This window comes from Pristiophorus japonicus, chromosome 9 (genome assembly GCF_044704955.1).
Source record: "Pristiophorus japonicus isolate sPriJap1 chromosome 9, sPriJap1.hap1, whole genome shotgun sequence".
Classification (NCBI taxonomy): Eukaryota; Metazoa; Chordata; class Chondrichthyes; family Pristiophoridae; genus Pristiophorus; species Pristiophorus japonicus.
This window is the reverse complement of record NC_091985.1, coordinates 51,544,803-51,560,721: the sequence shown is the minus strand read 5'-3', so window position 1 is coordinate 51,560,721 and position 15,919 is coordinate 51,544,803. Positions and strand designations below refer to the sequence as shown.

General features: G+C 42.7%; 1 protein-coding gene across 2 annotated transcripts in view; it reads right to left on the bottom strand.

The window, feature by feature from the left end:
* The window catches only part of camkmt (calmodulin-lysine N-methyltransferase), a 464,522-nt gene that overhangs the window by 76,156 nt on the left and 372,447 nt on the right, over window positions 1-15,919 (bottom strand). For both annotated transcript variants that reach the window (XM_070889350.1, XM_070889351.1), the window contains exon 4: window positions 5,905-5,965. In XM_070889350.1, coding sequence (XP_070745451.1) covers window positions 5,905-5,965 — 61 coding nt within the window. The remainder of the gene's footprint in view (window positions 1-5,904; window positions 5,966-15,919) is intronic.

The following is a 15,919-nucleotide window of genomic DNA, read 5'->3' as shown; positions in this document are numbered from 1 at the left end:
CCAACTCTCTATTTTCTGTTAGTTAGTCAATCCTCTATCCATGCTAATATATTACGCCGAACCCCATGAGCTCTTATCTTGTGCAGTAACCTTTTATGTGGCACCTTATCGAATGTCTTCTGGAAATCCAAATACACGACATCTACTGGTTCCCCTTTATCCATCCTGTTTAGTGTCATCTGCAAACTTGGAGATATTACACTCAATTCCTTCATCCAAATCATTAATGTTTATTGTAAATAGCTGGGGTCCCAGCACTGAGCCCTGCGGCACCCCACTAGTCACTGCCTGTCATTCTGAAAAGGATCCATTTATCCCGACTCTTGCTTCCTGTCTGCCAAACAGTTCTCTATCCACATCAGTACATTACCCTCAATACCCTGTGCTTTAATTTTGCACACCAATCTCTTGTGCGGGACCTTGTCAAAAGCCTTTTGAAAGTCCAAACACACCACATCCACTGGTTCTCCGTTGTCCACTCTACTAGTGACATCCTCAAAAAATTCCAGAAGATTTGTCAATGATTTCCCCCTCATAAATCCATGCTGACTTGGACCGATCCTGTCACTGCTTTCCAAATGCGCTGTTATTTCATCTTTAATAATTGATTCCAACATATTCCCCACTACTGATGTCAAGCTAACCGGTCTATAATTACCCGTTTTCTCTCTCTCCTTTTTTAAAAAGTGGTGTTACATTATGATTTTCTAAATGTGCTGCTACTATTTCCTTAATAATGGACTCCACCTTTTTCCCAACGACAGATGTTAGGCTAACTGACCTATAGTTTCCTGCTTTCTGTCTGCCTCCTTTCTTAAATAGGGGCGTTACATTTGCAGTTTTCCAATCTGCTGGGAACTCGCCAGAATCCAGGGAATACTGGTAGATTACAACTAATGCATCCACTATCTCTGCAGCCACATCTTTAAAGACCCTAGAATGCAGGCCAGCAGGTCCAGGGGACTTGTCCACCTTTAGTCCCATTAGTTTGCCTTGTACTTTTTCTCTAGTGATAGTGATTGTTTTAAGTTCCCTCCTCCCAATAGCCCCTTGATTATCAATTATTGGGATGCGTTTAGTGTCTTCTACCCTGAAGATCGATACAAAATATTTATTCAAAGTCTGTGCCATTTCGTTGTTTCCCATTATTAATTCCCTAGTCTCATCCTCTAAGGAACCAGCATTTACTTTAGCTACTCTCTTCCTTTTTATATACCTGTAGAAGCTCTTACTGTCTGCTTTTATATTTTACTATCATAAATTATCTTCTCTCTCTATTATTTTTTTAGTCGTCCTTTACTGGTTTCTAAACATTTCCCAATCCTCTGGCCTTTCATTATTCTTTGCAACATTGTATGCCTTTGTTTTCAATTTGATACCATCCTTTACTTCCTTAGTTAGCAACTGATATTTCATCATTCTCTAAGAGTCTTTCTTTCTCACTGGAATATATCTTTTCTGAGAGTTATGAAATATCTCCTTAAATGTTTACCACTGTTCATCTACCATCTTACGCTTTAATCTATTTTCCCAGTTCACTTTAGCCAACTCTGCCTTCATACCTTTGTAATTGCCTTTAAGTAAGTTCAGGACACTAGTTTGAGACCTAGCTTTCTCAACCTCAAACTGAATTTGAAATTCTACCATGCTATGATCACTCTTCTCAAGAGGATCCTTTACTATAAGATCATTAATTAATCCTGTCTCATTACACATTACCAGATCTAAAATAGTCTGCTCCCTGGTTGATTCCACAATGTATTGTCCTAAGAACTCTTCCTCAAATTTGCCAATTTGATTTGTCCAATCAATATGAAGATTAAAATCGCCCATGATTATTGCTGTACCTTTCTTACAAGCCTCCATTATTTCTTGGATTATACCCTATCCTACAGTGTGGCTACTGTTAGGGGGCCTATAGACTACACCCACCAGTGACTTCTTTCCCTTATTATTTCTTATCTCCACCCAAACTGTATCTACATCTTGATCTTCTGTGCCAATATCATTTCTCACTACTGCACTGATCTCATCCTTTATTAACAGAGCTACCCCACCTCCTTTTCCTTTCTGCCTATCCTGCCGAAATGGCAAATACCCTTGAAATTCAGTTCCCAGCCTTGGTCACCTTGCAACCACATCTCTGTAATGGCTATCAGATCATATCCATTTATTTCTATTTGTGCTGTCAACTCATCTATCTTGTTACGAATACTGCGTGCATTCAAATAAAGAGGTTTTAATTTTGGCTTTTCACCATTTTTCCCTACTCTGACCCCACTTTCTGATGCACTCCTATGTGTATACACCCTGTCCCTTCCTGTCACTCTCTGGTTATCATTACCCCTATTGCTACCCTGCACTATTGCCTTCTGCTTTCTCTTTGACTTTTTAAATTTCCGCTCACCTGATCCCCCCCCCCCCACTATTTAGTTTAAAATCCTATATACAGCCCTAGTTATTTGATTCGCCAGGACACTTATCCAAGCTTGGTTCAAGTGAAGCCAGTACCGATGGAACAGCTCCCTCCTATCCCAGTTCTGGTGTCAGTGCCCCATGAATCAAAACTCATTTCTCCCACACCAATCTTTGAGCAACGCGTACATCTCTCTGATATTATTTACCCTATGCAAATTTGCTCGTAGCTCAGGTAGTAATCCAGAGAATATTACCTTTGTGGTTCAGCTTTTTAATTTAGCCCCTAGCTACTCATACTCCCTCAGCAGAACCTCTTTCTTTGTCCTACCTATGTCGTTGGTACCCACGTGGACCACGACAACTAGATCTTTCCCCTCCCACTCCAAGTTTCTCTCCAGCCCAGAGGAGATGTCCTTAACCCTGGCACCAGGCAGGCAATGCAGCCTTCAGGTCTCACGCTCTTGGCTGCAAAGCTCAGTATCTATCCCCCTAACTATACGGTCTCATACCACAACAACATTTCTTTTTACTCCCCCAACTTGAATGGCCCCCTGTACCACGGTGCTGTGGTCAGCTTGCCCATCCTCCCTGACATAACCCCTATTGGTGGGTTGTGGTCCCACAGGTACCATCAGCCCTCGGGAACCTCACCGAAGTTGTCATATTGTGTGTCTAATCCTTGACACTGAGTGCTGGCAGGCTATCCCATTGTGTAGGCATCACAGCTGATCCTGGTTCTGTTCTCATCAGTTGTCTATCCATATTCCTGCATGGGTCTCCAGAATCCAGTCAGGAGTGGAAGCCCCACTGATTCCTAGGGACCTTCCTAGTCTGTTTGGCTCAGCTCCAAATTGGGAGGTTTACTTTATTTTTATTGCTCATAAGGTCAGCATTTATTGGCCATCCCTAATTGCCTTTGAGAACATGGGGGTGAGCTGCATTCCTGACAACTGAGTGGCTTGCTAGGCCATGCAAAATTAGACCCTAATGCCTCATTAAATGCCCTCCCCAGGAAACGCTGAAAAACCCAGGCATTCCCATGGTCCAGTAGGCAGTATTTGCGGCGTATGTAATTTGAGGGAGGAGGCTCCTACATCGCAGGCCACATTGATTGCAACGTTTGCGCACAGCATGCTGTGTGAAGCTCTGAATTGAAAGTGGTACAGTACTTTTATCTGCCATTACAGTCTCCTTACATCTTCACTGAAAGAATTTAATGGGGGCATTACTAGTTTGCCAGCGTATCATCCTCCATGCTATTGCTAGGTGGTGTCAGGATATAACAAGGGGTCTTGGCCATGTCGGGCCATGGATGAGGAAAGGCTGAAGACGTCTGGGGAGGAGGGCTTACCCCCCATGGGTTTACAAGCACCAACGCTCATACCTCGAGCTCTCTGAGGAGCAGTGTGTGAGAAGGCTGCGCTTCCGAAAGGAAGTGCTGACAGAGATATGCCATCACCTGCATGCAGACCGATGCCTGGACCGCTCTGGAGGCAGCCTTCAATACTCACACAGGTTTCCAAATTTATTGTGGTGTGCTGCATGTTGCACAGCTTGGCCATCATGAGGGGCCAGGCATTGCCAGTGGGGACTGCAAGCCCACCTCAGGAGGAGGAGGATGACGACGAAGAGGAGCCTGACGAGGCCCCCATTGGATAGCCACATTATCCATGGGGGAGGCAGAGTGGAGATGCTGCCGGACCAAGATTGGCACTTCGCCAGCTCGTAATGTACCGGTTCTCCTAAATGGAGGAAACTGAGGGATGGAGCTAATACTGGACACGCTATGTGCCCCCATAAAGGCACATCTCTGGTGAATGTTGGAATGATACACAAGACACCAATGTCAAAGGATCAAACAGACATTTTACTGCAACAAAGTAACAAAAACTCCCCCCACCAAAAGAAAACCATACAATAGACAACATTATGTTGCAGGGAGCTGAACAACAATGAAGTGCATTAAATAAAAGAAACTATTTACAAGCGTAATCCACAAAAATCAGGGCATCTGCACAACCTTGTCCTGCACAGTATTCTGACTTATTTAATTCCGCGATTTCGGCTGGGGTGCAAAAACTTCTTTGTGTAATGCCTGATTTTGCACCCCCGATCATGGAACCTCATTTTTTTGTCAAATTTTGCAGACGAGGGCACAAACATTTTCCAGGCGGTATCAGGACTACCCCGCCGCCCCAACATCTCAAAAGCTGAAAATCCAGCCCATGGTCACCAATACTGATATTAGCTTTTTATTCCAGATTTATTTAGCTAAATTTAAATTTCCCAGCTGCCGTGATGCGATTAGAACTCTTGTCTCCGGATCGAGCCTCTGGATTAACGTCAAGTAACATTACCACTGAGCAACGCTACCATTCTCAATTGTGCCCTTGGAGGAGCCAGAATTCTTTTTCAAATAGGTATTCTTTTAAAATGGGAGTACTGGCAATAAGAAAAATACTGAAATAAAACAATAGTATAGGCACAAGCGAAGATACTAAAATCAATAGTATCTAACACATTTAAAGGGCCTGATCACATTGTTTCATGAAAAGGGATCAGTACGCAAGAGAGGGGAGATCTGCAAGGTTGTTGCAAGGATTTTGCCAAACCGTAACAGTGGGTACCACCGCCTGATGCTACAGTCAACGTCTGGCATTGTACATGCTTCCTTTTCAAAAAGTGAAACAATTTAAAAACTGATCTGTCTTTATCATGCCCCACCAAATACAGAACTCCCAGGTTTCTTTTTAAGAAAAGTAAAAAAAGTATCCTCTGTTTCAGTAACAGCCTGACAACTTCTACTATTATTTGATTGTTTAAAATATTACATGTTAATTGGAATTGGTTCAATTGTGTGTGAGAGAGAGAACATGACTAACGTGTGATTATTCAGCTGTCGAGTCAAAACCCAGATGTGAAGCTGCATTTAAAATGTATGAGGCCTTGCATTTTCTCTACTGTATATTAGCCCTGACACACTGTAAATGCTTAGTGACAACACTGACATTAATTTCCTTCCCAAAACAATAAAATAAAAATAAAGTAAACACGTTGATTAAAATATTATACTAAAACAGAAAACAGAATGAATCCTGAGGTTTTATTTGAAGAACGTCTGGTGGATGGTTTCACTGAATCTCTTTTCACTCTATATACAGTGCGTGTGTGAATCCTGTCATTGCCTCTCTCCGGAGTGTGACCTTCACAAGGAAGGCTCATCGATTGTGGCTTCACTTTTGTTTTCCAAAAGAAAAAAAATCAAAGTGAAACCAAATGCCTTGAGTGGAAATCAAAAGGCTTTGACATATTTTACTGAGCAAGTGGCATATACAGTGGTGATTTGGTACCTCCAGGCAATCCCGCAAAGTCCAAGTACAAAAGGTGCTATTCACCTTGAACTAGTTTGGTTAATATGGAATTGAGATAAATTAGCATAAAATAAATGGAGAACCACCAAGACAATAGACAAATCCTTTTACATACCTAAATATATCACTGTGCTTTATGCAGTAATAAGCCAAAACCTCTTCTGAAGGCCAGATGCCTAGAACAAAAAAAAGAGCAAGTGTTGTTAGCTACTGTACAATAACAGCATGAAGTCATTACCTTTGATGAAAGGGGGAAAAAAACATATAATGCTATAGTTTCTAATCTGCATTTCCCATAGCTTGTTGCTAATCCAGACCATTGATCAAATTGGCAAAATAGTTCAAAGCTTTAGATTTATATGGGGGAAAATGTACCGATATTAATTACATAAATTGCAACAGTAACAGGGAGAAAGAAAAAAAAAGAGCTCGACTCCAAAAATCACAAATTATTGGTTCAGGCAGGTGTCCGATATAAAACCGCACTTCTGTGATAAATGGCCCAGTAGCAGAGCTTTACGCATGCAGCTTTATTGGTACTGAACAACATGTGGAATTAAAGGTTCCAAAGAAACCAAATCAACCATTTCTTGCCAAAAAAATGTACCGATGAGCTCAAAAGAAAATAAATAAATGAATGAATATTCAGCAATAAGCCAGCTTATCAGCTACTGTCAGTTGTCTATTGTCAGCTGAATCACAGAACACTTAAAAAAATGCTTCCTTTGTTTTTTCTTCAGAAGTAATAAACAGTTTTAAAGCTTTGATGTGGAAAGCAGCAGAAACACAACAAACAAATCATAACAGTTATTTATTTAATTATTTAAGTGGTTCACTATCTATCACTGACATCTTGAAACAAACTGGGATTATTGACAAAACATTTCCTGGGTTCAGACTGAATTACGTGCATTACAAATAATAATGGTTAGAAATATTTTTGGACAGTAATTTTTCACCATTTTCAGATGTAGGAATGCAGTATTAAAATAAAAAGTCACAATCAGCAACTGGTTGGAACAAGTGTTTAGGTCCTTGGTGTTGCATGAGGACAAGCTCATTTTTTAAAAGTTTTGTTATAGTCCAGCATCTGACCACTCAAATGTTACCAAGTCTGAATTCTCCATGCGCAATTTTAGTGACAGGTACAGATCACCCCCCTCCCCCAAGGAGTTAAAAAGCATTGAAAGCATCTCCCAAGGAAGAAGATCGGACCAGGCCGCGTACTACAGATGTGAAAATCTGTAACATGATTGTTTAACCTGACTGCATCTTTACCAACACAGAGTTGCACATCATGCTGCAGTATCAGCTTTTCCTTCAACTTACATGGGGAGCATTTGATACTGAACTAAAAAATAAACCAGAACGTTAATTTCCTCATCATTCTGCTTTAGAAGCTGCACAATAAGATGATTCCTGTAGACTCTCGTGAATCATGTGACCATATTATTCAACAATACTTTGAATTGTCATTCAAATTATTTCAATGTAACCGAGACCACAATTCATACAATTAAAAAGATTATAGATGCCAAGGAGCAAGTAAAATGCTGCAGCTTAATCTCACTGTTCAGATAACGTATTTGAACTTCACTCAGAATTTTTGTGGTCATCTGAACCCCTTCATTAAGTTGATCTTATTTGCTCCTAATCATCCATAATCCTGTGCATGACAATATAAAGAGAATCAAAGGTGTGCAGCAAAGTACCATGTTAGTCAACACTAATGTTCCTGAGAAACAATACATTTAAAAATCAAATGCACGTTATTTTGAAACATTGAAAAATGCAGCATGGTGTCTATGTTTATTAGATACAATGAATAGCTTAGTGCTTTTATACTAAATATCAAAAGTAACCTGATTTCAATTGGTTCATCATTCCCAAAGAATATTCTGCAAGATTTTAACTTATTACACTCACTACGTGTTGTATGGTCAGAATGTGGTAATTTTCCCAGTCAGATTAAGTAGGCAATGTACCGATGTACACCAGGCAGCTCTCCTCTCCACGAAAGGAACCAGACGCAATACAGGACATTGGATTTAATCAAAGATTGTACCCGTCACACAACAATAACACATCGAGGTTTGATTCCGGGGTGGCAGAGTATAGCCTTATTTACAAATGACATCTCAATCAATACTGCCTTTATTTATTTTCAATTTTCTCCCCTTCTGTCCTCAAGGTACTGACCAATGGTTCCACGGGTGCTATCAGAACATAAGAAATAGGAGCAGGAGTAGGCCACCTGGCCCCTCAAGCCTGCTCCACCATTTAATAAGATCATGGCTGATCTGATCAGCCCTGTGCCACCTCACCCAAGGAGCCATTCTTGATTTGTGAGCCTGTAAACTAAGCTTCAGCAGGCTAGTCATCCTTGGGTAACATTCCAGCTGTAACTAATGTACACCTGGCAGGAGCTATATCTTGGCACAGATCAAAAATTGAACATGGAACCTACCTGGCCTGTGTGGGTACGTAATACACTCACTTTACAAACCGAGCCAGTAAGGAGCTTCTACTGAAATATTTTGAAATCAAGAATATTGCACTCCTAAGACACGATTAACAAATTATTGACTGAGATTCTACTTTGGGGCGATAGGTAGCCTCAGTAAGTATTGCTTTTGATAAAGAAATAAATTGCTTTATATAGCGCCTTTCATGCCCTCGGGACGTCCCAAAGTGCTTTACAGCCAATTTGGTACTTTTGAAGCATAGTCACTCCTATAATGTAGGAAACGCAGTTGCAAATTTGTGCATAGCAAGCTCCCATAGATAGCAATGAGATAAATGATGAGATCCTTTTGTTCTTTTAATGTTGTTGCTGGAAGGATAACTATTTTCCAGGACACCAGGGAGAATTCTCCTGCTCTTCTTTGAATAGTCCCATGTGATATATGTCCCTGAGAGGGAAGAAAGAACCTTGGTTTATCGTCTCATCTGAAACAAGAAAACATGTTGGACATTTGGTACAAAGTAATGGCTTCTCTTCCTGCTCCATTACCTCTGGAATCACCCAAGGATCTATCCTTTTAACCCGCCTATTTCTCATCTACATGCTGCCCCTTGGCGACATCGTCTAAAAACACATCAGGTTCCACATTTACACTGACGACACCCAACTCTACCTCTCTCGACCCCGCCACTGCATCTAAATTATCAGACTACTTGTCCGACATCTAGTACTGCATGAGCAAAGATTTCCTCCAATGAAATATTGGGATCATCGAAGCCATTGTCTTCGGTCCCCGCCACAAACTCTGTTCCCTAGCCACTGACTCCATCCCTCTCCCGGGCAAATGGCTGAGGCTGAACCACACTGTTGGCAAACTTTGTGTCGTATTTGACCAAGGTGAGCTTCCAACCACATATCAGTGCAATCACTAATATCGCCTATTTCCACCCCCCAAACATTGCCCAACTCTGCCTGTGCATCAGCTCATCTGCTGCTGAAACCCTCATCCATGCCTTTGTTACCTCTAGACTTGACTATTCCAAAACACTCCTGGCCGGCTTCACATCTTTCATAAACTTGAGCTCATCCGAAACTCGGATACCAGTGTCCTAACTCGCACCAAGTCCCGTTCAGCCATCACCTCTGCGCTCGCTGACTTACATTGGCCCCCGGTTGAGTAATGCCTTCACTTTAAAATTCTCATCCTTGTTTTCAAATCCCTCCTTGGCCTTGCCTCTCCCTATCTCTGTAACTTCCTCCAGCCCCACAACCCCCCAGAGATGTCTGTGCTCTTCCAATTCTGGTCTCTTGCAAATCCCTGATTTTAATCACTCCACCATTGGCGGCTGTACCTTCAGCTGTTGAGGCCTGAGGCTCTGGAATTCCCTCCCTCACCGCTTTGCCTCTGTTTACTCCTTTAAGACACTATTTAAAACCCATCTCTTTGACCAATCTGCCCTAATATCACCTTGTGCGGCTTGGTGTCAATTTTTTTTTGAGAACGCTCCTATGATGCGCCTTGGGATGTTTTGCTACGTATAAATGCACTTCGTTGTTGTATTAAACAATTTGTTATTAAGTGTTCTAAAATTTCTCTGTTGAGGACATGAACTCCAATTACATGCATTAGATCATGGAGGCAGCTCACACAGGGTATTTTCCTCTGCTGAAAACGCTGGCATCCTTCAAGCAAATGTCACCCAATTCAAAGCCCACCCTCCCCGCCCCACACTCTAGCACACTCAATTGTTTGTAATTGGGAGTCCATGCCAGGATAGATGATAAATTACTTTCTCAGTTAACATATGGAAAATGCTCAATTTTAAATTTAAGCAAGTCTGACTAAACAGTTCTCTGAAAGGTCAATTTGTAGAAAGAAACAAAGCTTGTTAAATGCAGTCAACATTTTAACACTATCTCGTCACAGTGACCCATCTGAACTTAGCTTTTTAGATGATTTACACATTAAGTAAGAAGTCAGATAATTCTTAAGCCTCCTCCATTTCAGATCCGATAATGGATAAAGAAGCATCTCCACATGATCAACTTGCAATCTACCCAAGCATTCTGGTACTTTAGGATTAAGAACAAGGTTTTCATAATGTTAAAGTAAAACAAAAAGAAGCTTTTATAAAGAACCACTACTTTATGATAACGATAATCAATATCATTCTAAAAGCTAAATCTTCATGTGCATCCATTATCCAGTAATTCTCTCCCCACCCAAAACTTTTTAATCCATACATCATAAAAAAAGTGTTCAATATTTCTATGTGATAAAAAGAAAAAATGTGTTTAATGGAAATATAAAATGATAACAGAGAATACTGAAAGTATACAGGTGATTCTATTATCAAGAGACAGGCTAACATGCAGAACTCAGGGAGAACATCCAAAACATGAACTGCTCTAGCCATACAGTAACTGAACTGGGAATCTTTCATACTGACCCTAAGGCTGAAACCCTGAATACATTTTCCAATGTAAAGATTCTGTAGGCTCTTTTGAGAGGGCAGAAGTGTGACAAGATAGGACTTCCGCCCACTGTTTTTGTGCTGTTGAAGCTGTCTCAAATCTCGGAGGTGATGAAGTTATTAGAATATTCGGGGTGTGTGACCATGCCTGTAGCGAAGCAACAGAGGTCCCCGTAAATTAGGAAGCTCAAGTCCGAGCAACATTCTGCTGCTCCAATAAGGAGCGCGTGAGACCACAATCTGGCCAAATAAAAGCGGTCTTAAATGTTTTAAATGTACATTTAGGAGCAGAGGGACAGCCTTGTAAACATGATCGATCCCTCTGGATTGATCATCTTTTTTTCTTTTTGGGACCTTCAGTATACCCACAATGGAGCCTCTTGGCAGGCGAATGTCCCACTGGGCCTCTCGGGGATGAGATGAGCGGAATTCCCAGATTGGGGTAGCAAGAAATCCAGACATATCCCTAAAGTTGGATATCGATCCAACAGGGGTAGGCAGAAGAAGCATCTTGCCCTACCACCCACCCCATCCCCCGCAGCATAATTATAAGGCACATTATGAGGGGCGGAAACTTGGCCAATCTTGATTTTGTAAAAAGTTCGGTGGAATTTCTTTCCTACCATTTTTATATTTCACATGCACATAAAAAGGAATAAATATCCCACAAATGTTTTTTTTAAATCAATGCTTACTTTCATTACAAACATGTGGAACTCTATCAATTTGACTTCAAGAAGAGTTATGTACAGAACAACATGCAGTGAACTTCCAAATAAATAGCAACATTTATTGGATGGTTCTATGCAAAACACAGATGTGTAAAGAACATCTTCACTTGGGTGCACTTCAGCTAATGAGACAAAAGTATTACCAAATCTTTACACAAATGGAATACGGTGCCATAGAAATAAATGGTTAAAAGTAGGGGAATTGCAGGTTTGGTTCCTGGTTTGTCAGCTGATCTCAGCTGAGTCAGAATAGAATGAGGCTATCATTGAATATATTCAAGGCTTAGATGGATAGATTTTTGGAGTCTAGGGGAATCAAGGGATATGGAGATCGGGCAGGAAAGTAGAGTTGAGGTCAGCCATGATTTTATTGAATGGCGGAGCAGGCTCGAGGGGTCATATGGCCTACTCCAGCTCTTATTTCTAATGTTCTTATGGATTGGGCTGATCATCCTTGGCCTTGGGATGAAGGAAATAACTGGACAGGATTGGCCATATGTTGCAACCCAGAATTCCCTGCTGAAATTCTAGAGTTGGGCAAGGATGGAATCAGGATTATGAATCGCTATTATATTAGAAGTCCTGCATACTGCGCACATTTCCTGCAAATCATCTCCGTCACACCCTGGTAATGCTCAAACTTTCTATTTCCAATCCTCTTCGTTATATTAGCCTCTGACTAAGTCCTCCCTGGTCCCGATTTGCATTGCCAAGGTAAGGTAAGTGGCATTGTTTTCCCCATAGTGCCCCTGCCGGAGGCCTACGAAAATCAGGCATCTTGCCACCTCTCCCATTCTGGAGTCTCTCTGAGCATTGGTGGCCTGTCTCCTTTCCCCACTTGCTGCTCCCCACTCCCTCCTGTTGCCGGTCATCACTCCTGCCTTTCCTCCTTCCTGCTAATGCGCATAGCAAAGGAGCAGCAAGTGCTTAAAGAGCTCAAAGCCATTTCCTGGGTGGTGGCCTGGAACATAGCAATAAGGCCTTTGTTGGAGCAGCGAATGCTCACAAACGGCTTTCCTGGCTGAGCTGCAAGCCGTGTATTATTTATTTAAAGCACATAATGTGCTTATGCTGTTATTGCTAAAATGCATTTGGTGTTTACTGTACAATGACAAAGAGCATTTTAAGCACTAAAACAAGGTTCCCAACTCAGTGCTGGGAACTGTAGTTCCAAAATTATTTTTTTTGGTGGTGGCGGGGGTGTGAAAACCAGTAATTCATTAAGAGTTCATTCTGTTACAGACTTAATTCCCACAATACTGTAATAAACACATAATTTCACTAATTTAATCATCCCAAATGAATGGCCTTACTGATAGATTGTACAACATTCAGCCTAAAGCACAATCGCCTGGAATTTGTGGCCCAGATGCTGGCAAATTAGCAGCGTTCGCCATCATTCCGTTTTTGAATCGGACAGCAACTTCGGGATTTGGCGCATGCGCAGCCTTGAAGTTCCGGTCTGTCATTCACTGCTCCTCCACAGGCTCCACAGAGCTGACAATCAGTGAAATCTCTCAAATCAGGGAAACTGACGAAAACGTCGGCTCTTCCACAGTAATACCGCTGTTAAATTCCCCACTAAAAGTTAGAGCCAAAGTGATTAGGGGTTTTTAAAGCATATTGACTGCTAAACATAGGTTATGGCCCTAAAAAACGAATGTTAAATTTGTGCAGTGTCACATTTATCCATTTTAATAGAAATTACAATTTTTAAGAAACTTGTTCAGCTTTATTTCAGATTTGCTTTTTCCTCATGAGCCCCAATCCTTGTTTTGCTCTCTTTAACATTTTTTTAAATAGAATTTTCGGAGCTTACTCACTTCCTGGTTCGCTGTGAGAATTCTGCGTTTTGATTGGTTGCTTAGACTGCTTGTTGCAATCACCGCAGCTCGGACTAAGGGATCCGCACTATACTCTGTTGATTTGAACTATGCGTCAGAAAAGCCGAACTTCTCAACACAAAGATTGCAAAATCTTTGTGCGAAGCTTACTTTGGAGCCACCAGCAAAGGCCTTTGCTTCACCGCTGTCTGCAAATTCCGGGCCAATATCTTCTGACTGACCTTGAGCAACACCATGTGAGATCTGCTAGTATGAAATAAAAACCACTGCATGAGTATTTGGAATAGTCTATTAGAGCAGACATGTCATACTTCCTGTCATATTGTCGGTCCTGCTCCATGAACATATCTTTTTAAAAGATTCGACCCAAAAATTATTTTTTCTTTTATTTTACAAAAAAGGTACAGATTCTGTGTATGGGAACAGAATGAGTATGTCCTAATCTGGACTGACACTCCAGTGTAGTATTGAGAGAGTGCTGCACTGTCAAGGGTGCATTCTTTTGAATGAGACTTTAAACAGAGTCTACATTCTCAGGTGGATGTAAAATATCCCATGGCACTATTATGAAGATGAGCAGTGGTGTCCTTGCTAATATTTATTGCTTATTCAACATCACTAAAAACAGATCATCTGGTCATTATCACATTGTTGTTTGTCGGAGCTTGCTGTGCACAACTTGGCAACTGCATTCGCTACACTGCCACAGTGACTGCACTCCAAAAGTACTTCAGTGACTGCAAAATGCTTTGGGTTGTCCTAAGGTCATGAAAGGTGCGATATAAATGAAAGTCTTTCTTTTTTTTTAAAAAGAAATTGGTTTTCCTTACACACATAGCTGCAGATACACATGGATCAGGTCTCAATGCAGCTGGTTTCCCCCCCCAAGATTGACTACAATTACTACAGGTAGAGCGTCCGAAATCCAGAAACCTTGAGACCGAGGCCGTTCCGGAGTTCAGGTATTTCCGGATTTAAGAATGTCTTTCCGACGTCCCGAATCTGGAAATGCCCGGGCTGAGGTTTGGGTATTTCCGGATTTCGGCATGTATTTCCGACGTCCCAAATCCAGAAACGCCTGGGCCTGGGTGAGGGGGCGGGGGGGAGTGCGGTGGCGGAAGGGTGGGGGGCTGGGGGTGGGGGAGGGGTGCTGGCAGTGGAGGATTCGGCAGCATCGACTGCAGGTCATGAGTCTACGGTCGGGAAAAACCTTGTTGAAGACCTGCAAAAAAGGAGACCAGGAGCAGCGTGAGTTCGGTGAGAGGCGGGAGTTCCGGGGATCGGAGAGGCCTACAAAAGGCCAGTGAGACCAGGAGCAGCGCGAGTTCAGCGAGAGGCGGGAGTTCCGGGGTTCGCAGAGGCCAACAAAAGGCCAGTGAGACCAGGAGCAGCGCGAGTTCGGCGAGAGGCGGGCTTGTGCAGCTACAGGGGGAAGGCAAAAAAGTAGAAAGAAACAGAAAGGTGATATCACAGCCAAGGGGGTAAGTGATTGGCTGGTGATTGGCGAGTAGTTTTTCTTTTTTCTCTTCTATAACAGCGAGTAAACTTTAGCATTGTTGTTGCCAATTTAAGGGTATCTAAGGGTTAAGTCATGGCAGGAGAGCTCGGTCACGTGATATGCTCCTCCTGTACCATGTGGGAACTCAGGGACAGTTCCGGTGTCCCTGACGACTACGTGTGCGGGAAGTGTATCTGCCTCCAGCTCCTGACGATCCGCGTTGCGGAATTAGAGCTGAGGGTGGATTTACTCTGGAGCATCCACGATGCTGAGAATGACGTGAGTAGCACGTGTAGCGAGTTGTTCTTACCGCAGGTGAAGGGTCCCACAGCCAGCTAGGGAATGGAAGACCAGCAGGAAGAGCAGTGCAAGGAAGGTAGTGCAGGGGTCCCCTGCGGTCATCCCCCTGCAAAACAGATACACCGCTTTGAGTACTGTTGAGGGGGATGACTCATCAGGGGAGGGCAGCAGCAGCCAAGTTCATGGCACCGTGGCTGGCTCTGCTGCACAGGAGGGCAGGAAAAAGAGTGGGAGAGCGATAGTGATAGGGGATTCGATTGTAAGGGGAATTGATAGGCGTTTCTGCGGCCGCAACCAAGACTCCAGGATGGTATGTTGCCTCCCTGGTGCAAGGGTCAAGGATGTCTCGGAGCGGGTGCAGAACATTCTGAAAAGGGAGGGTGAACAGCCAGTTGTCGTGCTGCACATTGGTACCAACGATATAGGTAAGAAAAGGGATGAGGTCCTACGAGACGAATTTAAGGAGCTGGGAGCTAAATTAAAATGCGGGACCTCAAAAATAGTAATCTCGGGATTGCTACCAGTGCCACGTGAGTAGGAATCGCAGGATAGCTCAGATGAATACGTGGCTTGAGCAGTGGTGCAGCAGGGAGGGATTCAAATTCCTGGGGCATTGGAACCGGTTCTGGGGGAGGTGGGACCAGTACAAACTGGACGGTCTGCACCTTGGCAGGACCGGAACCAATGTCCGAGGGGAAGTGTTTGCTAGTGCTGTCGGGGAGGAGTTAAACGAATATGGCAGGGAGATGGGAACCAATGCAGGGAGACAGAGGGAAACAAAAAGGAGACAAAAGCAAAATACAGATAGGAGATGAGTAA